This window comes from Papaver somniferum, chromosome 5, assembly GCF_003573695.1.
Source record: "Papaver somniferum cultivar HN1 chromosome 5, ASM357369v1, whole genome shotgun sequence".
Lineage (NCBI taxonomy): Eukaryota > Viridiplantae > Streptophyta > Magnoliopsida > Ranunculales > Papaveraceae > Papaver > Papaver somniferum.
In genome coordinates, this window is record NC_039362.1 from 177,745,299 (window position 1) to 177,768,122 (window position 22,824).

The 22,824-nt window shown below is 38.1% G+C and overlaps 4 protein-coding genes across 4 annotated transcripts; 1 reads left to right on the forward strand and 3 right to left on the reverse strand.

The window, feature by feature from the left end:
• The first annotated feature begins 13,691 nt into the window (after positions 1-13,691).
• On the forward strand, positions 13,692-16,710 carry LOC113280166. Its single transcript, XM_026528820.1, has 4 exons — positions 13,692-14,166; positions 15,501-15,769; positions 15,859-16,086; positions 16,164-16,710. Exons 1-4 carry the CDS (start codon positions 13,692-13,694, stop codon positions 16,395-16,397), a joined length of 1,206 nt encoding a protein of 401 aa, XP_026384605.1. The 3' UTR covers positions 16,398-16,710.
• A 309-nt stretch (positions 16,711-17,019) lies between these two features.
• LOC113283787 (protein LURP-one-related 10-like) lies at positions 17,020-18,278 on the reverse strand. Its single transcript, XM_026533152.1, has 3 exons — positions 17,961-18,278; positions 17,625-17,855; positions 17,020-17,542 (listed from the first exon to the last, which is right to left on the reverse strand). The coding sequence occupies exons 1-3, from the start codon at positions 18,201-18,203 to the stop codon at positions 17,327-17,329; spliced, it is 690 nt and encodes a 229-aa protein (XP_026388937.1). The 5' UTR covers positions 18,204-18,278; the 3' UTR covers positions 17,020-17,326.
• A 2,179-nt stretch (positions 18,279-20,457) lies between these two features.
• On the reverse strand, positions 20,458-21,528 carry LOC113280167 (uncharacterized mitochondrial protein AtMg00810-like). The gene is made up of 2 exons (XM_026528821.1): positions 20,998-21,528; positions 20,458-20,895 (listed from the first exon to the last, which is right to left on the reverse strand). Exons 1-2 carry the CDS (start codon positions 21,526-21,528, stop codon positions 20,458-20,460), a joined length of 969 nt encoding a protein of 322 aa, XP_026384606.1.
• A 63-nt stretch (positions 21,529-21,591) lies between these two features.
• On the reverse strand, positions 21,592-22,401 carry LOC113280168 (protein LURP-one-related 15-like). Its single transcript, XM_026528822.1, has 3 exons — positions 22,218-22,401; positions 21,898-22,124; positions 21,592-21,795 (listed from the first exon to the last, which is right to left on the reverse strand). The coding sequence occupies exons 1-3, from the start codon at positions 22,399-22,401 to the stop codon at positions 21,592-21,594; spliced, it is 615 nt and encodes a 204-aa protein (XP_026384607.1).
• Between the last annotated feature and the right edge of the window lie 423 nt (positions 22,402-22,824).

The window sequence follows — 22,824 nt, forward strand, 5'->3', positions numbered from 1 at the left end:
CTATCCTCCGAATATCAAAGTTCAAAACAAACCACGCCATGGCTCCAGGTGGTTCCAAGGGCCAATATTGAAGGTTAGACATCCCATATTCGGAAGTTTTGGTAACTAATTTAACTTCCGATTATTTCAAAGACAAAATTTGAAAAGTATAAGTTTTTCCAAATTCTGATTTTTGGGCCATCGTACATTCGGAACTTTATAAAAAACCTATCCTCCGAATATCACAAGTTCAAAACAAACCACGCCATGGCTCCAGGTGGTTCCAAGGGCCAATATTGAAGGTTAGACACCCATATTCGGAAGTTTTGGTAACTAATTTAACTTCCGATTATTTCAAAGACAAAATTTGAAAAGTATAAGTTTTTCCAAATTCTGATTTTTGGGCCATCGTACATTCGGAACTTTATAAAAAACCTATCCTCCGAATATCACAAGTTCAAAACAAACCACGCCATGGCTCCAGGTGGTTCCAAGGGCCAATATTGAAGGTTAGACATCCCATATTCGGAAGTTTTGGTAACTAATTTAACTCCGATTATTTCAAAGACAAAATTTGAAAAGTATAAGTTTTTCCAAATTCTGATTTTTGGGCCATCGTACATTCGAACTTTATAAAAAACCTATCCTCCGAATATCACAAGTTCAAAACAACACCACGCCATGGCTCCAGGTGGTTCCAAGGGCCATATTGAAGGTTAGACATCCCATATTCGGAAGTTTTGGTAACTAATTTAACTTCCGATTATTTCAAAGACAAAATTTGAAAAGTATAAGTTTTTCCAAATTCTGATTTTTGGGCCATCGTACATTCGGAACTTTAAAAAACCTATCCTCCGAATATCACAAGTTCAAAACAAACCACGCCATGGCTCCAGGTGGTTCCAAGGGCCAATTTGAAGGTTAGACCCCATATTCGGAAGTTTTGGTAACTAATTTAACTTCCGATTATTTCAAAGACAAAATTTGAAAAGTATAAGTTTTTCCAAATTCTGATTTTTGGGCCATCGTACATTCGGAACTTTATAAAAAACCTATCCTCCGAATATCACAAGTTCAAAACAAACCACGCCATGGCTCCAGGTGGTTCCAAGGGCCAATTGAAGGTTAGACATCCCATATTCGGAAGTTTTGGTAACTAATTTAACTTCCGATTATTTCAAAGACAAAATTTGAAAAGTATAAGTTTTTCCAAATTCTGATTTTTGGGCCATCGTACATTCGGAACTTTATAAAAAACCTATCCTCCGAATATCACAAGTTCAAAACAAACCACGCCATGGCTCCAGGTGGTTCCAAGGGCCATATTGAAGGTTAGACAGCCCAATTCGGAAGTTTTGGTAACTAATTTAACTTCCGATTATTTCAAAGACAAAATTTGAAAAGTATAAGTTTTTCCAAATTCTGATTTTTGGGCCATCGTACATTCGGAACTTTATAAAAAACCTATCCTCCGAATATCACAAGTTCAAAACAAACCACGCCATGGCTCCAGGTGGTTCCAAGGGCCCTATTGAAGGTTAGACAGCCCATATTCGGAAGTTTTGGTAACTAATTTAACGTCCGATTATTTCAAAGACAAAATTTGAAAAGTATAAGTTTTTCCAAATTCTGATTTTTGGGCCATCGTACATTCGGAACTTTATAAAAAACCTATCCTCCGAATATCACAAGTTCAAAACAAACCACGCCATGGCTCCAGGTGGTTCCAAGGGCCAATATTGAAGGTTAGACATCCCATATTCGGAAGTTTTGGTAACTAATTTAACTCCGATTATTTCAAAGACAAAATTTGAAAAGTATAAGTTTTTCCAAATTCTGATTTTTGGGCCATCGTACATTCGGAACTTTATAAAAAACCTATCCTCCGTAAATCACAAGTTCAAAACAAACCACGCCATGGCTCCAGGTGGTTCCAAGGGCCATATTGAAGGTTAGACATCCCATATTCGGAAGTTTTGGTAACTAATTTAACGCCGATTATTTCAAAGACAAATTTGAAAATATAAGTTTTTTCCAAATTCTGATTTTTGGGCCATCGTACATTCGGAACTATATAAAAAACCTATCCTCCGAATATCACAAGTTCAAAACAAACCACACGCCATGGCTCCAGGTGGTTCCAAAGGGCCCATATTGAAGGTTAGACAGCCCAATTCGGAAGTTTTGGTAACTAATTTAACTCCGATTATTTCAAAGACAAAATTTGAAAAGTATAAGTTTTTCCAAATTCTGATTTTGGGCCATCGTACATTCGGAACTTTATAAAAAACCTATCCTCCGAATATCACAAGTTCAAAACAAACCACGCCATGGCTCCAGGTGGTTCCAAGGGCCAATATTGAAGGTTAGACATCCCATATTCGGAAGTTTTGGTAACTAATTTAACTTCCGATTATTTCAAAGACAAAATTTGAAAAGTATAAGTTTTTCCAAATTCTGATTTTTGGGCCATCGTACATTCGGAACTTTATAAAAAACCTATCCTCCGAATATCACAAGTTCAAAACAAACCACGCCATGGCTCCAGGTGGTTCCAAGGGCCAATATTGAAGGTTAGACATCCCATATTCGGAAGTTTTGGTAACTAATTTAACGTCCGATTATTTCAAAGACAAAATTTGAAAAGTATAAGTTTTTCCAAATTCTGATTTTTGGGCCATCGTACATTCGGAACTTTATAAAAAACCTATCCTCCGAATATCACAAGTTCAAAACAAACCACGCCATGGCTCCAGGTGGTTCCAAGGGCCAATATTGAAGGTTAGACAGCCCATATTCGGAAGTTTTGGTAACTAATTTAACTTCCGATTATTTCAAAGACAAAATTTGAAAAGTATAAGTTTTTCCAAATTCTGATTTTTGGGCCATCGTACATTCGGAACTTTATAAAAAACCTATCCTCCGAATCACAAGTTCAAAACAAACCACGCCATGGCTCCAGGTGGTTCCAAGGGCCATATTGAAGGTTAGACAGCCCAATTCGGAAGTTTTGGTAACTAATTTAACTCCGATTATTTCAAAGACAAAATTTGAAAAGTATAAGTTTTTCCAAATTCTGATTTTTGGGCCATCGTACATTCGGAACTTTATAAAAAACCTATCCTCCGAATATCACAAGTTCAAAACAAACCACGCCATGGCTCCAGGTGGCTCCAAGGGCCATATTGAAGGTTAGACATCCCATATTCGGAAGTTTTGGTAACTAATTTAACTCCGATTATTTCAAAGAAAATTTGAAAAGTATAAGTTTTTCCAAATTCTGATTTTTGGGCCATCGTACATTCGGAACTTTATAAAAAACCTATCCTCCGAATATCAAGTTCAAAACAAACCACGCCATGGCTCCAGGTGGTTCCAAGGGCCATATTGAAGGTTAGACATCCCATATTCGGAAGTTTTGGTAACTAATTTAACTTCCGATTATTTCAAAGACAAAATTTGAAAAGTATAAGTTTTCCAAATTCTGATTTTTGGGCCATCGTACATTCGGAACTTTAAAAAACCTATCCTCCGAATATCAAAGTTCAAAAACAACCACGCCATGGCTCCAGGTGGTCCAAGGGCCAATATTGAAGGTTAGACACCCATTCGGAAGTTTTGGTAACTAATTAACTTCCGATTATTTCAAAGACAAAATTTGAAAAGTATAAGTTTTTCCAAATTCTGATTTTTGGGCCATCGTACATTCGGAACTTTATAAAAAACCTATCCTCCGAATATCACAAGTTCAAAACAAACCACGCCATGGCTCCAGGTGGTTCCAAGGGCCATATTGAAGGTTAGACATCCCAATTCGGAAGTTTTGGTAACTAATTTAACTTCCGATTATTTCAAAGACAAAATTTGAAAAGTATAAGTTTTTCCAAATTCTGATTTTTGGGCCATCGTACATTCGGAACTTTATAAAAAACCTATCCTCCGAATATCACAAGTTCAAAACAAACCACGCCATGGCTCCAGGTGGTTCCAAGGGCCATATTGAAGGTTAGACATCCCAATTCGGAAGTTTTGGTAACTAATTTAACGTCCGATTATTTCAAAGACAAAATTTGAAAAGTATAAGTTTTTCCAAATTCTGATTTTTGGGCCATCGTACATTCGGAACTTTATAAAAAACCTATCCTCCGAATATCACAAGTTCAAAACAAACCACGCCATGGCTCCAGGTGGTTCCAAGGGCCATATTGAAGGTTAGACAGCCCATATTCGGAAGTTTTGGTAACTAATTTAACTTCCGATTATTTCAAAGACAAAATTTGAAAAGTATAAGTTTTTCCAAATTCTGATTTTTGGGCCATCGTACATTCGGAACTTTATAAAAAACCTATCCTCCGAATATCACAAGTTCAAAACAAACCACGCCATGGCTCCAGGTGGTTCCAAGGGCCATATTGAAGGTTAGACATCCCATATTCGGAAGTTTTGGTAACTAATTTAACTTCCGATTATTTCAAAGACAAAATTTGAAAAGTATAAGTTTTTCCAAATTCTGATTTTTGGGCCATCGTACATTCGGAACTTTATAAAAAACCTATCCTCCGAATATCACAAGTTCAAAACAAACCACGCCATGGCTCCAGGTGGTTCCAAGGGCCATATTGAAGGTTAGACCCCATATTCGGAAGTTTTGGTAACTAATTTAACTTCCGATTATTTCAAAGACAAAATTTGAAAAGTATAAGTTTTTCCAAATTCTGATTTTTGGGCCATCGTACATTCGGAACTTTATAAAAAACCTATCCTCCGAATATCACAAGTTCAAAACAAACCACGCCATGGCTCCAGGTGGTTCCAAGGGCCAATATTGAAGGTTAGACATCCCATATTCGGAAGTTTTGGTAACTAATTTAACGTCCGATTATTTCAAAGACAAAATTTGAAAAGTATAAGTTTTTCCAAATTCTGATTTTTGGGCCATCGTACATTCGGAACTTTATAAAAAACCTATCCTCCGAATATCACAAGTTCAAAACAAACCACGCCATGGCTCCAGGTGGTTCCAAGGGCCATATTGAAGGTTAGACATCCCATATTCGGAAGTTTTGGTAACTAATTTAACGTCCGATTATTTCAAAGACAAAATTTGAAAAGTATAAGTTTTTCCAAATTCTGATTTTTGGGCCATCGTACATTCGGAACTTTATAAAAAACCTATCCTCCGAATATCACAAGTTCAAAACAAACCACGCCATGGCTCCAGGTGGTTCCAAGGGCCAATATTGAAGGTTAGACCCATATTCGGAAGTTTTGGTAACTAATTTAACTTCCGATTATTTCAAAGACAAAATTTGAAAAGTATAAGTTTTTCCAAATTCTGATTTTTGGGCCATCGTACATTCGGAACTTTATAAAAAACCTATCCTCCGAATATCACAAGTTCAAAACAAACCACGCCATGGCTCCAGGTGGTTCCAAGGGCCATATTGAAGGTTAGACACCCATATTCGGAAGTTTTGGTAACTAATTTAACGTCCGATTATTTCAAAGACAAAATTTGAAAAGTATAAGTTTTTCCAAATTCTGATTTTTGGGCCATCGTACATTCGGAACTTTATAAAAAACCTATCCTCCGAATATCACAAGTTCAAAACAAACCACGCCATGGCTCCAGGTGGTTCCAAGGGCCATATTGAAGGTTAGACATCCCATATTCGGAAGTTTTGGTAACTAATTTAACGTCCGATTATTTCAAAGACAAAATTTGAAAAGTATAAGTTTTTCCAATTCTGATTTTTGGGCCATCGTACATTCGGAACTTTATAAAAAACCTATCCTCCGAATATCACAAGTTCAAAACAAACCACGCCATGGCTCCAGGTGGTTCCAAGGGCCTATTGAAGGTTAGACATCCCATATTCGGAAGTTTTGGTAACTAATTTAACGTCCGATTATTTCAAAGACAAAATTTGAAAAGTATAAGTTTTTCCAAATTCTGATTTTTGGGCCATCGTACATTCGGAACTTTACAAAAACATTATCCTCCGAATATTACAAGTTCAAAAAAAACTGTTTCCTGGAACCAAACAACACCATAATCGGAAAGAAAGTTGACTCATAAAATAACCGAATATTACAATCGGTAGGTTGTTTAACAAAATAATCTACCGATTTCGTATAATCGGCTAGTTTTTATATTAATAATACTCCGATTACATCCATTACATAAAGTTCAAACGGCCTTAAACTTACAATTTCGTCAAAAGCACCTAAATCCATACTCCTAATTGACCATAAAAGTATTAAAACAGATCATAACTTCCAGTGACCATAGAAATTGTCCCTCTTGATTTTGTAGCATCCTTCATGTTCAAATCGTTTCCCGTAGAGGTCCACATACCGGCGATCCTCAAGATTTCTCTGAAATTACGAATGAGTAACAAGTTAGTACTAACTTTTGTTAATGTGAATTGGAGTTACAGAGATACTTACTCGTTTTTCATACGTCCACCAAGGAAAAGCGTTCCTAACAAACCGTTCCTCATCTTCAAGTTTGTCAATCTCCTTATCTAGCGCATTCTTTCTCATCTTAATGTCATTGGATGATCTTCGAATTCGATTACCATCTAAGGCCTCAAATACCATTAATATACGGTTCTTTATCTGCTCTTCGGATTCCGATTTGTGGAGCTTGTGAACACGATCATGAGTAGTTACCACAACCCACGCTCTATAAATAGCACAATCTTCTTCTTCGGCAAAAGCAATATCCATGTTTTTTGTTATGAAAATTAAAACTGAAGAGAGGAAAGAGTTTGGTGCAATTGGGGTGATAGATATGAGTTTCTTTATATAGGTTTAGGATCCAACGACTTTTTTTGTTTTTCCCAAAAACTCCAACGACTAATTTGACGAAAGTTGAATGTGGAGAAACCAATAATCGGTAGGTATTGGATTTAGCATATATACCGATTATGGTAGCTTTCAAAATTTGAATTTGCGGCAACTTATAATCGGTAGGTTTTGTAATATATTTAACTCCCGATTAACGCTGAATCCAAAACACGAACCAAGAAATACTGCACCTCGTATAATCGGACGTCTGGCAAATATTTTGGCCTCCGATTGCATTCGGAGGGTAACAATGTTATCATATCCTCCGAATATATAAGGGTAATTTCGCCATTACGAATTACGCGAGATAAGGGCTGGCTACATTTTCCCTTTGGGTGCCCTTTTTTGTTTTATTGTTGGCCCCTAAATCCTTTTGAGTGGCCCCTAAAAACGCCAGGAAGGTTTAACTCACAAGATAGAACAACAAGTCAGAATGATCAAAACCAAGGGAAAGAAAAGAAGGATAGATCAAACATTATTTGTTACAGATGTAATAAACTAGGACACTTCTCCTTTGTATGCCCTGAAAGAATACAAAAGATGGAAGAAGCAAACAAGAATGAAACAAGGGAAGCAGATAAAACTCTTTTCATGCACGAAGTTGTATTCTTAAACGAAGGGAAACTAATACCAAAGAATTACGAATCAAAGGATGGAGAAGAAGGAATCTGGTATTTAGATAATAGAGCCAGCAATCACATGACTGATAAGAGACACTACTTTTCTGAACTCAATGAGAAAATCAAAGGACAAGTGAAGTTTGGGGATGGATCTTCTGTATAAATTGAAGGGAAAGGATCAATTCTATTTCAGAGCAAGACCGGAGAACATAAGCTTGTCACAAACATCTACTTCATCCCAAACTTACAAAGCAACATTCTAAGTTTAGGACAAGCTACAGAAGTTGGATGTGATGTTAGAATGCGACAAGATTATCTAACAGTTCATGACCCAAGTGGAAGACTTTTAGTTAGAGTCTCACGCTCACAGAATAGACTCTACAAGATAAGTCTCATGATTGGAAGGCCATTGGGTCTGAATATGAGACTGGAAGATCAGACATGGAAGTGGCACGCAAGGTTAGGACACATAAGCTTTAGAACTTTAAAGGCAATGTCTCAGAACAAGATGGTTCGAGGGCTACCACAGATAAACGATGAATCAAGGATCTGCGAATCATGTTTAGTTAGGAAACAAACGCGTCAAGGTTTTCCAAAAGCAACAACATTCAGAGCCTCAAAGCCATTAGAGCTTCTTCATGCTGATTTATGTGGTCCTATTACACCACAAACCCTTGCAAATAACAAATACATATTTGTTATTATAGATGACTTCTCAAGATATATGTGGTCTATTCTTATGAAAGAAAAGAGTGAAGCATTTGACAGATTCAAAGCTTTCATAAATCTGATAGAAAAAGAGTTAAAAGAGGAGGTCAAAATGCTTAGAACTGTTAGAGGAGGAGAGTTCACTTCCTTAGAGTTCAACAAGTTCTGTGAGTCAAATGGAATCAAAAGGCAACTCACAGCAACATATACACCACAACAAAACGGAGTGGTGGAGAGGAGAAACAAGACTCTAATGGAAATGACAAGAAGTTCTTTAAAGGCTATGCAGGTACCTAATTATCTATGGGGAGAAGCTGTACGACACTCCACATAACTAATAAACAGGATACCTACGAAAGCTCTGAAAGACATGACTCCATATGAAATTTTGCGAAAGAGAAAACCAAACATAGATCATTTTAGAGTGTTTGGTTGCAAAGCATACACAAAAGTTGATTCTGCAACTCTTAAGAAACTGGATGATCGATCTCAGACTCTGGTGAATCTAGGAATTGATCCTGGATCCAAAGCTTACAGATTATTCAATTCAACAACGAAAAGAGTGATAGTGAGTCGAGATGTGGTATTCGATGAAAAAGCAAACTAGAACTGGAAATAAACTAATGATGGACCAAGTAGGGATCCAGGAATGTTTCACATGAGATGGGGTCAAGTAATTGATGAAGGCGAAGGACCCATAATCATCAATACCAATGGAAACAATGATGTTAATCAAGAAGAAGAAGAGAATAATGAAAACACTGAGAATAACGAAGAAGTAAAAGAAGAAGAAGAAGAAGAAGAAGAAGAGATCGATGAAATAACTCAACCCATTCCACTGCGAAAATCAACAAGACAGATATAAAAGCCACAGTACCTGGAGGATTATGTTCTTCAAGCTGTAGAAGAATGTGAGATTATGCTACTTTCTGTTAATGATGAACCAAGGAATTTTCAGGAAGCAAAGGTCTCGACTAAATGGACACAAGCATGTAGAAAGAAATTATTTCAATCAACAGAAACAAGACTTGGTTTCTAGTTGATAAGCCAGGTGGGGTAAAAGTGATTGGTCTTAAGTGGATCTTCAAAATAAAACGGAATGTTGATGGTAGTGTCAATAAATATAAAGCAAGGCTTGTAGATAAAGGATATGTACAAGAATCAGGCATAGATTTTGATGAAGTTTTTGCACCAGTTGCTAGAATTGAAACAATACGCTTATTAATTGCAGAGGCAGCATCAAACTCATGGGAAATTCACCACTTAGACGTTAAGACAGCATTCTTACATGGTGAATTGCGAGAAGATGTGTATGTTGAACAACCAGAAGGTTTTTTAGCAAAAGGACAAGAGCATAAGGTTTATAAGTTATAAAAAGCTCTATATGGTCTAAGACAAGCTCCTCGAGCCTGGAATAAAAAGTTAGATCAAATCTTAAGAGAAATCAGATTTGTTAAGTGCTCTAAAGAAACATCAGTATAAAGAAGAGAAGAAAAGGGAACGCTTCTTGTGATTGCAGTCTATGTAGATGATCTATTTTTGACTGACAACTCCCTTAAGGTGATCAAAGAGTTCAAGAGAGAAATGTGATCAAAGTTTGAGATGTCAGACCTTGGAAAACTCACTTATTACCTTGGCATAGAAGTCCATCAAGGAGTAGATGGGATTCAGATTAAACAAGAAGCTTATGCAAGGAGAATTCTGAAAGAAGAAGGACTTGAAACTTGTAATCCAACTAAGATACCAATGGAGTTTGGACTTAAAGTTTCAAAGGCACAAGAAGAAGCAGAGATTGATTCAACGAGTTATAGAAGAAATGTTGGATGCCTTAGATACTTGTTACACATAAGACCAAACTTGAATTTCTCTGTGGGAGTAGCAAGACGGAATATGCAGAGTCCATGCAAGTCTCATGGTGATGTAATAAAGCAGATATTGAGATATCTAAGAGGAACAATCAACTATGGATTGAAGTATGGTCGAGGAGGATCAAAAGGAATTGTTGGGTATAGTGACAACAGTCATATTATTGACCAAGATGATGGAAAAGGTACAACTGGTCATATATTTTATCTAGGTGAAACACCTATTACATGGTGTTCATAGAAGCAAGACACTGTAGCCCTCTCATCCTGTGAAGCTGAGTTCATGGCCACAACAGAAGCAGCTAAACAATCAATATGGCTTCAAGAACTGTTGGGTGAAATCAAAGGAAGAGAACCTGAAAAAGTTCTCATCAAGATTGATAATAAGTCTGCAATTCCACTTACTGAAAATCCAGTGTTTCATGGGAAGACGAAACACATTCACAAAAGGTATCATTTCATACGAGAATGTATCGATAAGGAGATCATCAACGTTGAACACATACCAGGAACTGAGCAGAAAGCAGATATATTGACAAAGGCATTAGCTCGGATCAAGTTTGAAGAAATGAGACAATTGATTGGAGTACAAGATATGTCACGGGTAAGGTTGAAGCTTAACGAGGAGAATGTTGGTTAAACTTCAACATAGAAGTCACTAACAAGATGGTTAGGACAAGATTAGGAAATTGATGTAATCCTAAGGGAATTAGAAGTCATCTAGTTCTAAGAAAAGGAAAGACATGTAATAAGGTAATAGGACTAGGAGAAGGAATTCATAGTTCTATATATATATGATCACCAAAGTTGTGGTTGATCATATGAGAAAGATTAGATCTTGTGTTTAGTTTTGAGAGATTTTCTAAACATCAATAAAGAGAGTTGTCTTTATACAAGCTAAGTTTAGTCTTGCAGTTGCCATTAGTGTCTGTATTTGGGTTTTGGGTATCCCCTCGTTACGAGCCATTATATGCTCAAGTGGCGTCTCAGCATGGTCACATTGCCTCGGACGAGGTCTTTCCTGACGCCAACCTCCTCGTGTCTCATACTCTGAATGTTCTAGATGTGGTGGGCGAGATAGAGGATGCTAGTGATCATCCTTCTGCTGCGCAGTTACAGAGCTAGCATCGGACGGTTACTAACGCCTCTAATATGTGGTTCAACATTGGGTGGCTGAATGAGCTTTGGCAGGAGGCCGAGACAAAGGAGAATACTCGTCGAACCCAATTTCCAGGTATTGTTGCTGGACTTAAGGAGAGGGTTACCTCTGTGAGGGGTAACTTAGAGACATTGGAGGAAACCCAGGAGCGCCTTATCAAGGAATTGAGCGAGATTGTTGATCGGATCGCCCAGGCCAAAAAGACGCTGGAAGAAGAGGAAGAATTGTTAGCAGAAGCTGAGGCAGAAATGGCCGAATAGGCTGAGTTGTGAGCGCCCTGGTGTTTGGCGGCTTTATTGTTGTTTTGCTTCTCTCTTTTTACTACTTCCTCCCCCTTCTTTTATTTCGAGGAGATATTTCGAAATTTGTGCTTCCTATACTCTTCTTTTTTCTCTTTCTTCTTTAATTCTACTTGCATCCCAAAACATGACTTGTGGTTGTTGTTTGTTTAAGTACTCGTGGTTTCAGAATATTACTACTAATTTATGAATTTTTCTTTGTGAGTGACTTGGGAGTTAATGGCTAGTTATTATGGTTTAGTGGTGGAAATTTCTTTGTTAAGACGCCTTGTGGGCGTTCATTCTTTGATATGCCAGTATTTTGAACGAGAGCATGCAGATGCGCATGGAATGTTGATGGATGTAGAATTACAAGTAGAGGGTTTCAGGCGTTCCGGTAATAGAATTCCTATGGATTTATTATCAAGGCGTTCTGAGTTAAAGAATCGCCGGGTAGCTTTTGGCATATTTTTCGGCCTCTCGACACGTCATTTCTTATGAAGGCATATTCATCCCTTTATTTCACACTTGGGTTATTTTATTTCTTATTTTTATTATTTATTTTCTCTGGATGTATCCTACCCGTCCTGTTGAGGAATGGATCCTGGCGCTTCCTGCTGCGCCCCAGTGTGTGGGTAAAATACCCGATGGCCACGTGTCGACATCCCAATAGATGAATATATAATGAGATGATGAGGTTGGAGCACCAAATCATTCAATGAGATAAGGATTTGTCTCAGTCGAGGCAACTGCACAAACGCCACATGAATGACGCGTGTGTATAAAGGTCTAATCTGCTCATACGGTCAAGTCTAAAAGGCAAGACCGCATTTAATGAAGGTTAAGAACAAGACTTGGGTAGTTGGGCATCGTGATGGAAGACACGGACGATATATACTACGACCCATAGGCGATGGAACATGAGGATCTCCACAAAAGGGAAGCACAACCCAAGGGAGAGCGAGACAACTCGGAGGGAGAACCAAGTATGCCATCACGAGGGACGGTATAGAACGAGTCCGAGGGAGCCAGGACGATGGAAGACAGCTCACCAATCTCGGACGATCAAGCGACCACGAGTTTATTCTGTCTATAAATATCAGTCCATGTACCAGGAGATCAGTGCTACTTCAGGTCCTGCGATTAAGGATCCTACTCTATACAGAATCCTAGCCGGAGCTTTAAAATATCTCACATTCACCAGGCCAGACATCTCATACTCAGTTCAACAGGTATGATTATTCATGCATGACCCTCGAGAGCCTCACATGCAGGCCCTTAAGCGGATTATTCGTTATCTTCAGGGCACAATTCATCAAGGTTTGTTTATCTCGGTCTCCACTACTTCTGGATTAACGGCATACTCTGATGTTGATTGGGCGGGATGTCCTGATTCTCGCCCATCGACTTCGGGTTACTTTGTCTTTCTTGGTGACAACCTCGCTCCTGGTCATCCAAACGTCAGGCAACAGTTTCTTGATCCAGTGCTGAAGCTGAATACCAGGGGGTAGCAAATGTTGCCGCTGAAACTACATGGCTTAGCAACCTCCTTCTAGAGCTTCATCTTCCCTTACGACGTGCTACTATCGTATATTTTGATAATGTGAGTGCGATTTATATGTTTGGAGACTCTATTCAACATCAGCGCACCAAGCATGTGGAAATTGATATACACTTTGTACGTGAACGCGTTCGTATTGGTGAAATTCATGTTCTTCACGTCCCCTCTGAAAATCAGTATGCTGACATCTTCACCAAGGGACTTCCTCGTCAGCTATTTGTTCGTTTTCGGTCTAGTCTTAGCGTTTTCTCCTTTCCCGCTTACACTAAGGGGGTGTAATAGAATGAATATTATCTTCTTACCGTATTTAGAATAAGGGGAATAATCTCCACCTTAACTCTTGTAATTCCCAAAGATATTATTTTGATATAAAGTGAAATCTTGTAGAACTATTCCCTTGAAGGACATTATCATCGAATCCAAGATGGTATCAGAGCCTTTGTCGATCCCCTTTTCGCTAAACTTTTGAAACAATGGCAGGTGAGAAAAAATCCATTCACCCAGCTTTGCCATCACCAACATCAAAACCCTAATCCCTGTTCTCTTAGATATCAAACAAGATGAATATTCCTCATGGGTTTTTCTTTTTGAACTTCATCTCCAAGCACACCGATTACTAACAATACCCTCCTACACCGCTTCATTAATTTGGTGAAACGGGAATTTTCCATGTCTGACCTTGGACCGCTACATCATTTTCTGGGTATTACTGTGACTCGATCATCTTCAGGGTTATATTTGTCTCAGTCTTTATATGCTCAAGACATCATTGCCCGTGCCTCCATGACACAATGTAACCCAGTGGCTACTCCGTTCGACACCAACTCCAAACTCAATGCTACTTCAGGTCCTGCGATTAAGGATCCTACTCTATACAGAAGCTTAGATGGAGCTTTACAGTATTTCACATTCACCAGGCCAGACATCTCATACGCAGTTCAACGGGTATGCTTATTCATGCATGACCCTCGAGAGCCTCACATGCAGGCCCTTAAGCAGATTATTCGCTATCTTCAGGGCACAATTCGTCAAGGATTGTTTATCTCGGTCTCCACTACTTCTGGATTAACGGCATACATTGATGCTGATTGGGCGGGATGTCCTGATTCTCGCCGATCGACTTCGGGTTACTGTGTCTTTCTTGGTGACAACCTCGTCTCCTGGTCATCCAAACGTCAGGCAACAGTTTCACGATCCAGTGCTGAAGCTGAATACCGGGGGTAGCAAATGTTGTCGCTGAAACTGCATGGATTAGCAACCTCCTTCTAGAGCTTCATCTTCCCCTACGACGTGCTACTATCGTATATTGTGATAATGTGAGTGTGATTTATATGTCTGGAGACCCTATTCAACATCAGCGCACCAAGCATGTGGAAATTGATATACACTTTGTACGTGAACGCGTTCGTATTGGTGACATTCATGTTCTTCACGTCCCCTCTGAAAACCAGTATGCTGACATCTTCACCAAGGGACTTCCTCGTCAGCTATTTGTTCGTTTTCGGTCTAGTCTTAGCATTTGCTCCTCTCCCGCTCAGACTAAGGGGGTGTAATAGAATGAATATTATCTTCTTACCGTATTTAGAATAAGGGGAATAATCTCCGCCTTAACTCTTGTAATTCCCAAAGATATTATTTTGATATAAAGTTAAATCCTGGAGAACTATTCTCTCCAAGGACATTATCATCGAATCCAAGAGGAACTAATGCAATTAATGGCCACGCATCAACCAACGTTGAAGGATTAATTAAAATTGAGAAGCGAAGTTGGAACATTAACAACTGCCTTGAAAGATACTGAACAACAATGTTCGTAATGGGATACGCGAAGTAAAGCTCCTCTATGGTCTGCTTCATTAAATGCAGAGACCAGCCTGCCTATGGTATCACTCCGGATAACAGTTTTACAAATATACCTTCATCACGTTGAACAGGCTTGGTCCATAAATATATAAACAAGCGTGGATCCGGATCATTTAAGATTTTGTTGCCAATTTTATTCGATGTCATGTTTCAAACTAAGTTATAGCCTCTAGATAAGTTTTGCTATTCGTAAAGTCATGGTTCAATTAATAGTACTGCTATACGCCAGCACATTCAACAGCTTATGACAACAAAATATAAGTCAACATAATAAGTTGACAAGAAAAGTCAAGAGTAATTTCCTTCCAATTACCAAGTCGTTTTCTTCTAGCAATTAACTACCATGATACTGGTCTACAGTCAACAACATAGAGAGCATATTCTTCGCAGCATGCGTGCCATAAGCTGGCAAAGCCAAGTCATTTCGTATCATTCAAGGATTTCGCAAACTCTTTGTCAACAATTTCTTCGAAACTACAGCCAACCATTAGGATAGCGCCTAGTAATTAATTAGGAAGTCAAACCCAATACTATAATCTTTTAGACTGACATAATATTGTTTAATCCTTTCGCTCTCTCTATGATCTGTTTATATGGATCTTGGATGGGTCTAAGAGTCCTATCTCACCACCACCATCACCAATGGAAGGCAATCAAGCATTAAAAACAATTCTATCGTTGTGATCTCACCTCAATATTGCGCACCATATCAAGTAGATCTTTATATTGCCAAGAAAGTTAAAAAAGTAACGGAAGATAGGTATTTAGGAGCTTTTGATATCAATGGAAATAACATCTTCAAAGTTAAAACCAGCGGTTTTTTCAGCAGTAGACTTATCCTTATCGATGCTAACGGAGTTCCGGTCGTATCTATAAAACCAGTGGTCAGTCAATACAATAATGAGCATCTTATTACAAAAATGTTCACTTTTTTTTCTTTCAATATTCATATTGTTTTTGTGAGTTCTTTCAGACATTTTCTTTCCTTGAAAGGTGGAAAGTATATAGAGGAGATAGCAAAGACTCAAAAGACCTGTTGTTTAGCGTGAAGGAATCCACGTTTTTTCAACTCAAGACCAGTTTGGATGTGTTCTTAGCATCAAACACAGCTGAGGATGTCTGTGATTTTAAGATTAAACAAAGAGATAGCAAGAAATCTTGCATCATATACCGTGGGAATTCAGATAACATCATTGCTGAGGTAATATATAATTCATGATCACTCATTCAACATTCTGCTCCTATTTTTATGAAATTTTGCTGGTTATGGTGTTTTAGATGCACAAAAACAAGGCTATTCGAGATAAAGTTCGCGGGAAGGACACATACTCACTCACTGTCTATCCGAATGTTGATTATGCTTTTGTTGTGGCGATGCGTGCGGTTCTAGATGAAATTAATACGCCTCGTAACAGAAGTGGTGGTGGTGGCGGTGGCGGCGGCGGGGTTAGTGGTGGAGGAGGTGGATGTGGTGGAGGTGGATGTGGTGGTGGCGGCGGAGGTGGGGATTGATGCTAACTCAATTATGATGCTTATTTATTTTTGTTCGTCCTTAAAAAAGAAAATTGGTGTTGATAAGTTCCATATCATCTAAATAAATCAATAATGTGATGTACCTGTAAATTAATATTTTCTTTTTTTTCCGAAAAATATAAGATGGAATTAAAAAAGAAAATTTCAAGACAACACCCTCGAAATATACATGAAAGTAAAGAGAACTTATAACTGATTATTCTCTAAACAAGATTTTCCAATCAAAAATGAAATCATCTAACTTCATGTTTTTAAATGAATCAACATTAAAGTTAATATACTAGTTAGCAATACCTTTTAAGGTTAGCAACTACTATCCATGGTTGACATTGTACATATTTCTACAAAGTTGTGTACTGTAAGTATTAGTTAGTATATAAAGATTGTGTGAATATTTGAAGTATAAATATGATTTTCTTTTCCTTGCAATTAACCTTGTAAACACTCCGATGAGATCGGCACTTTTTTGGACAAAAAAATAGAATCCTTCTAAAAATTAAAAGAGCAACAAAGAATTGGGCCAGGCATATACACTTAAATATATCATTTGTGTCTCTAAGACTTATATCCCACCACCACGGCCTAAAATTTATCTCCCACCAACACAAAATATAAATAACAGAAGGTAGGTTCCTACTTAATTAAACTGTATACAAAATCTTTTTCATAATAATATTCTGGCTACATGTAAAAGTTTTAAGTTTACATTTACGTTTACATATTCACCCAAACCCACTCTTTCGAAGTGACATGTTCCACCGAGAATTCTTAGAGGTTTTACTAGAATATGGACAAACAATATTAGTTTATTTTAACAGATGTGGATCTAATACAGCAACACCGAGATCTGAGTTTGATGAGTTTAATGTCCCGCAGTCATTATGATTGAGATAACATCGACCTCCACATCAGCCACCACATCCACCACCACAACCGGCGCCTCCGCAACCGGTCCCATCACCACCCCCGTAACCATATTCTCCGTTGCTTCTTGACGTATTGATCTCATTAAGAACCACATACATAGCAATAACAAAAGCATAGTCAACGTTGGGGTGGACAGTGGCCGAGTATCTGTCTTTCCCACGAGTTTTATCTCGGACGACAGTCTTTTTTTTGTTCATCTACAACAATATAAACCTTTAAATCATTACAAGACCATGTTTCTAATAAAGGTCTATACACAGAATGAGTATTACTGATTACCTCAGCAATGATGTTATCTGAATCTCCTCGATAGATAACACAAGAGTTCTCACTATAGGTTTGGCTGATCTTAAAATCACACAAATCCTCAGTTGTGTTGGATGATAAGAACACATCCAATTCAGTTTTGAATTTAATTGGATGCTGAGATTTCTTTACACTAAACAACAGATCTTTTGAGTCGGTGCTATCCCCTCTATATATTTTCCACCTATAATTTGGAGAAAGAGTCTGACAAAAAACCAACAACAATATCAGTATTGAGAGAAAAATGAAATATTGAAAAATCTAATGAGATGGGATATAGAAAACTCAAAGGTGGGTATATTAACTAACCACCGGTTTTAGAGATACGACAGGAACTCCCGCAGCATCAACAAGGATAAGGCGACTGCCGAAAAAACCACCGGTTTTAACTATGAAGATGCAGTTGTCGTTGATATCGAAAGCTCCTAAATGCCTACCCTCTGTTACTTTCTTAACCTTCTTGGCAATATAAAGATCTACTTGACGTGGTGCGCAATATTGAGGTGAGATTACAATGACAGAATCGTTCGGTATTGCTCGATTGCTTGCCATTGAAAATGGTGGTGGAAAAAACTCAATTTGACTTGGTAGACAGAGCTAGCTAGCCATCCATATATAGAGAGCTCATAGAGATTGAAACGATCAAACAATGATACTGTCAGTGTCACCTTTCGTGTATATCTGATGGAAGCAATGTTGGAAATCTCTTATTACTTCCCTTTCTCTTTGAATTTGTCTACCTATATTTCCTTATAGACTAATTGTTGATTAGTTTAAAATTTTAAATGATATGGGATAGGGTTTGACGTTATGACTTGATAGGTATACTATCTATAATTATTTCCATTATAAGTTTTTGGGAAAAAAAACATCAATAAATGTCTTTCCGCAAGCATGAGAGTCAGGAGACAAATGACGAGTTAATCCAAGTTCCTCCCTTCCATATATATAGGATTTGATAAGTCCTTAAATACGTAAATTAAGTTGCTCTGTATTTTCGCATACCTCAATGAATAGCAATTTGCCAAGTTGCTCTCTGTTATTGAACATATCTTATTGTCATGTGTGCATGCATCCCGCAATTTTATTAAACGAACCATGTTTTACTAATGTCACTTACATAGTTTCTCTTACAGCTGACAAAAATATAAGTCAAACAAGAAACGTCTTGACACCTTACCTATTTTGATTTGGTAACTCGTTAGTCTATGATTCTATATCCTTCCATCTATATACAGATTGCCAATTCATTTTCCGAACATTTTTGTTTTTTTTTGTTTAAATAGAATGGAATCACAACCATCAATCAGTTCTATAGTTGTGATCTCATCTCAATACTGCACACTATATCATGTTTACCTCTTCATTGCTAGGAGAGTGTTAAATATAACAGAAGGTACCTAATAACACAGATTATTTGATGTCAATGGCATGAACACATCTACAAAGTTAAAAAAAAAATTAAAAAAAAAATGGTTATTTCAGCACTCGCCTTATCCTTGTCGATGTATGCTGCTGGAGTTCCTATCGTTACTCTAAAATTAAAAGTAAGTTATATCCAAATTGAATTTTCTATATGGTTTTTCATGTTTTTCTCATTGTAAAAATGATTAATATAGTTTGATTTGGGTGTTGCCTCCCACAATTTCCATTGCTATCACCACTTAGCACTTAGTAGCCAGGAGGGGGAACGGGGTCGGGAACGAGAGCGAGGACGGGAACGGGAATCGTAAATTTTTTAAAAAATGAAAATCGAGGAACGAGTCGGGAACGTAAATTAGCTTTAGTTATACTACCAGTTCTCCAAATTTATAATCAGGACCAAGACAACAACCTTCAATATTTAGAAAATCTTAATGAAGTATCAACTTTCTACTACTAGTATCCTATAATATAGCTCTCGTTCATTCACTTCTTTTGTCTCTTCTCATTATTTACAACTTTCTAAATCCGATTTAGTGCCTGTGTATCATGTGAACCTGGGGTTGGAAGTGGTGTAGACTCACACATGGGTTGGAAGTGGTGTAGACTCCCGTGTAGAGCCAAAAGTATTTGTTATATACGGACCATTACATCTATTTTATAGGATTCTGAGATAAACTAGCTAGATATCCTAGAATATAGGAACTAGATATAGGATAGATATACTAGACAAAGATGTGAAGATAATATACAGTTAGTAGGATATTTAGCCAGATTCAATAGCCAGAAATTGTGGGTATTTTAAGATATACGTTCTTCCCATGTTAAAAGCGCGTTTCCTTCTTGTCAGGAACGCGTTCCCATCACGGTTTTCACTGAGGAACGCAAATTCGCAGTTCTCGCTGTGATTCGTGATGACTGTTCACGTTCCTGGCTACTAAGACTTAGCATGTCGGCTTTTCCTAGGGCTAGGTCCAGAAGATATCTCGTTGTGAAAGTGTTACCTGCATCTATCATTTGGTCCATTTGGAAGGAAAGGAACCATTGAGCTTTTGATAACAAGTCTCTATCTACAGGCAAAATCTATGAAAAAGATTCTATTTACTACAGCTTAATTATTGGCTCTACCAGCAACCTGAATTTCATAATGCTTCTCTTAAAGACTCTTGGATTTGATGATAATTCCCTTAGAGAGCAATGTTTTCCCGGGACAGAATATATATAAAACCTTAATAATATCTTTTGTGTTTACAACAAAAGTAATGGGAGATAATCCCCTAAAGGTAAATACGATAACAAGATAATATAAAGTCTATTACACCCCCTTAGTCTGAGAGGGAGAGGAACAAACGCTGAGACTAGAACGAAAACGAACAAATAACCGTCAAGGAATCCCCCTGGTGAAGATGTCAGCATACTGGTTCTCAGAGGGGACGTGTAAGACTTGAATGGCACCAATACGAACTCGTTCACGAACAAAATGTATATCAATCTCCACATGTTTGGTGCGCTGATATTGAACAGGATCTCCAGACATATATATCGCACTTACATTGTCACAGTAAACAATAGTAGCACGATGTAGAGGTAGATGGAGCTCTAGAAGAAGGTTGTGAAGCCATGTTGTTTCAGCAACCGCGTTTGCTACTCCCCGGTATTCAGCTTCAGCACTGGATCGAGAGACTGTTGCTTGACGCTTGGAGGACCAGGAGATGAGATTGTCACCAAGAAAGATACAAAAGCCAGATGTCGATCGTCGAGAATCAAGACAACCAGCCCAGTCAGCATCAGAGTATGCCGTCAAGCCAGAGATAGTGGAAACCTAGAGAAACAGTCCGTGGTTGATGGTGCCCTGAAGATAGCGAAGGATTCGCTTGAGGGCATGCATGTGAGGCTCACAGGGGTCATGCATAAATAGACATACCTGCTGAACTGCGTATGCAATATCTGGCCGATTAAAAGCGAGGTACTGAAGAGCACCTGCTAGGCTTCTGTATAGAGTGAGATCCGAAAATTTTGGGCCAGAGGTGGCACTAAGCTTGGAATCGATGTCGACCGGAGTAACCACTGGATTACATTTTGTCATGGAGACACGCGCGATGATGTCCTGTGCATATAATGACTGAGACAAATATAATTCTGAGGATGAACGAGTAACAGTGATGCCCAGAAAATGATGTAGTGGACCAAGGTCGGACATAGCAAACCTTTTGCCCCTGTACCCATTGCACTTGCTGCTGCTGCTCGTACAGATCGCAACTTCCAGCGTCCTCCTCAACACAGCAATGGCAGACGTGGTAATCGTCCGCAGCAAACTGACAGACGCAATGGATCCGGCCCAACTTCTGTAAACTCCGCAAGCCCACCTCTGCTGCCTACACCACCAGGCCTTCGCCCATCCTTTCAGCCAGCTTATGAAATTTTGTTGAAAAATTCTTATAAACGTTTGAAACATCTTATGAAATTTTGTTGAAAAATTCTTATAAACGTTTGAAACATTTAGCCATCTTATGAAACATCAACCACCACCACCACACCCATCTCCGCCACAGACTTCTACAACCGTTCCGCCACTCCCCCCACCTGCCCTACTAAGAGTATTTATTTCATTAAGAACCGCACGCATAGCAATAACAAACGCATAATCAACGTCCGGGTACACAGTGGCTGAGAATCTGTCCTTCCCACGAATTTTATCCCTGGAAATCTTGTTTTTGTGCACCTACACAACATAACCCGCAAATTTTTACAAGACCAAGTTACAAAGAATTTGATTTGCCGGTTAGTTAAGAACTTCTATATATAAAATGAGTGAATTATTTACCTCAGCAATGATGTTATCCGAATCCCCTCGATAGATGACACAAGATTTTTCACTATAGTTTTGCTTAATCTTAAAGTCACATACATTTTCAGTTGTGTTTGATGCTAAGAACACATCCAATTCAATCTTGAGTTGTAGATACTTAGATTTCTTTATTGTAAACAACAGATCCTTAGAGTCTGAGCTATCTCCATTATGTGCTTTCCACCTCTGATGTGGAGAAATTTCTAAAATGCAATTACAAAAACAATACAATAATAAGAAAAACATGAAAAATTATAAAGACTAATGAGTTTGGACATAGGCAGATAACTGCTGACCACAGGCTTTAGAGATACGACAGGAACTCCGGAAGATGTGATTCCCATCGATACCAAAAACTCCCAAGTGCCTACCTTCTGTTATATTTTTGACTTTCTTCGCAAAATAAAGATCAACTTGATATGGTGTGCAGTATTGAGGTGAGATTACACCGATAGAATTGTTTGCTTGATTGCTTTCCATGGACGTATACTGGTGGTAATAATTCTTACAGCTAGCCATCCATAAATACGGATCACAAAGAGTGAAAGGATAAAACAATATATTATATTGTCAATGTCAGCCTTCATGCATGTATATATATCCGATGGAAACAATGTTGGAAGCCTTTTATTACTTTCCTTTCTTGTCTTGCTCTATGGCTTGGCATTGCCGGCAACCGGCAGTGTTTGCACTTCACAAAGCTGCTCTATGTTGTATATGGAGCAGTATCGGTCATATCATGGTAGTATAAATGCTTGTTGGGGCGACTATAAAGAAACAAAATAAGGCCATAATGAAATAAAGCTTAGTAATTAACCCTTATCCATACATTTCAATAAATGGCTAAATGCCATTTGGCTAGGTTAGGTTGGTAAGGTCTAACTAGCCGATCAAATAAGCATA

Coding starts and splice junctions, on each gene's coding strand:
- LOC113280168 (XM_026528822.1), bottom strand. CDS start 22,401: ATGGAAAGCAATCAAGCAAACAATTCTATCGGTGTAATCTCACCTCAA. Junction 22,125..22,217: donor TCGTATCTCTAAAGCCTGTG/GTCAGCAGTTAT, acceptor ATTGCATTTTAG/AAATTTCTCCACATCAGAGG. Junction 21,796..21,897: donor CGGATAACATCATTGCTGAG/GTAAATAATTCA, acceptor TATGTTGTGTAG/GTGCACAAAAACAAGATTTC.
- LOC113280166 (XM_026528820.1), top strand. CDS start 13,692: ATGTCTGACCTTGGACCGCTACATCATTTTCTGGGTATTACTGTGACT. Junction 14,167..15,500: donor GGGTTACTGTGTCTTTCTTG/GTGACAACCTCG, acceptor GATGGGTCTAAG/AGTCCTATCTCACCACCACC. Junction 15,770..15,858: donor TCGTATCTATAAAACCAGTG/GTCAGTCAATAC, acceptor GAGTTCTTTCAG/ACATTTTCTTTCCTTGAAAG.
- LOC113283787 (XM_026533152.1), bottom strand. CDS start 18,203: ATGGCAAGCAATCGAGCAATACCGAACGATTCTGTCATTGTAATCTCA. Junction 17,856..17,960: donor TCGTATCTCTAAAACCGGTG/GTTAGTTAATAT, acceptor GTTTTTTGTCAG/ACTCTTTCTCCAAATTATAG. Junction 17,543..17,624: donor CAGATAACATCATTGCTGAG/GTAATCAGTAAT, acceptor ATATTGTTGTAG/ATGAACAAAAAAAAGACTGT.
- LOC113280167 (XM_026528821.1), bottom strand. CDS start 21,528: ATGTTTCAAACGTTTATAAGAATTTTTCAACAAAATTTCATAAGCTGG. Junction 20,896..20,997: donor TTGCATACGCAGTTCAGCAG/GTATGTCTATTT, acceptor CTGTTTCTCTAG/GTTTCCACTATCTCTGGCTT.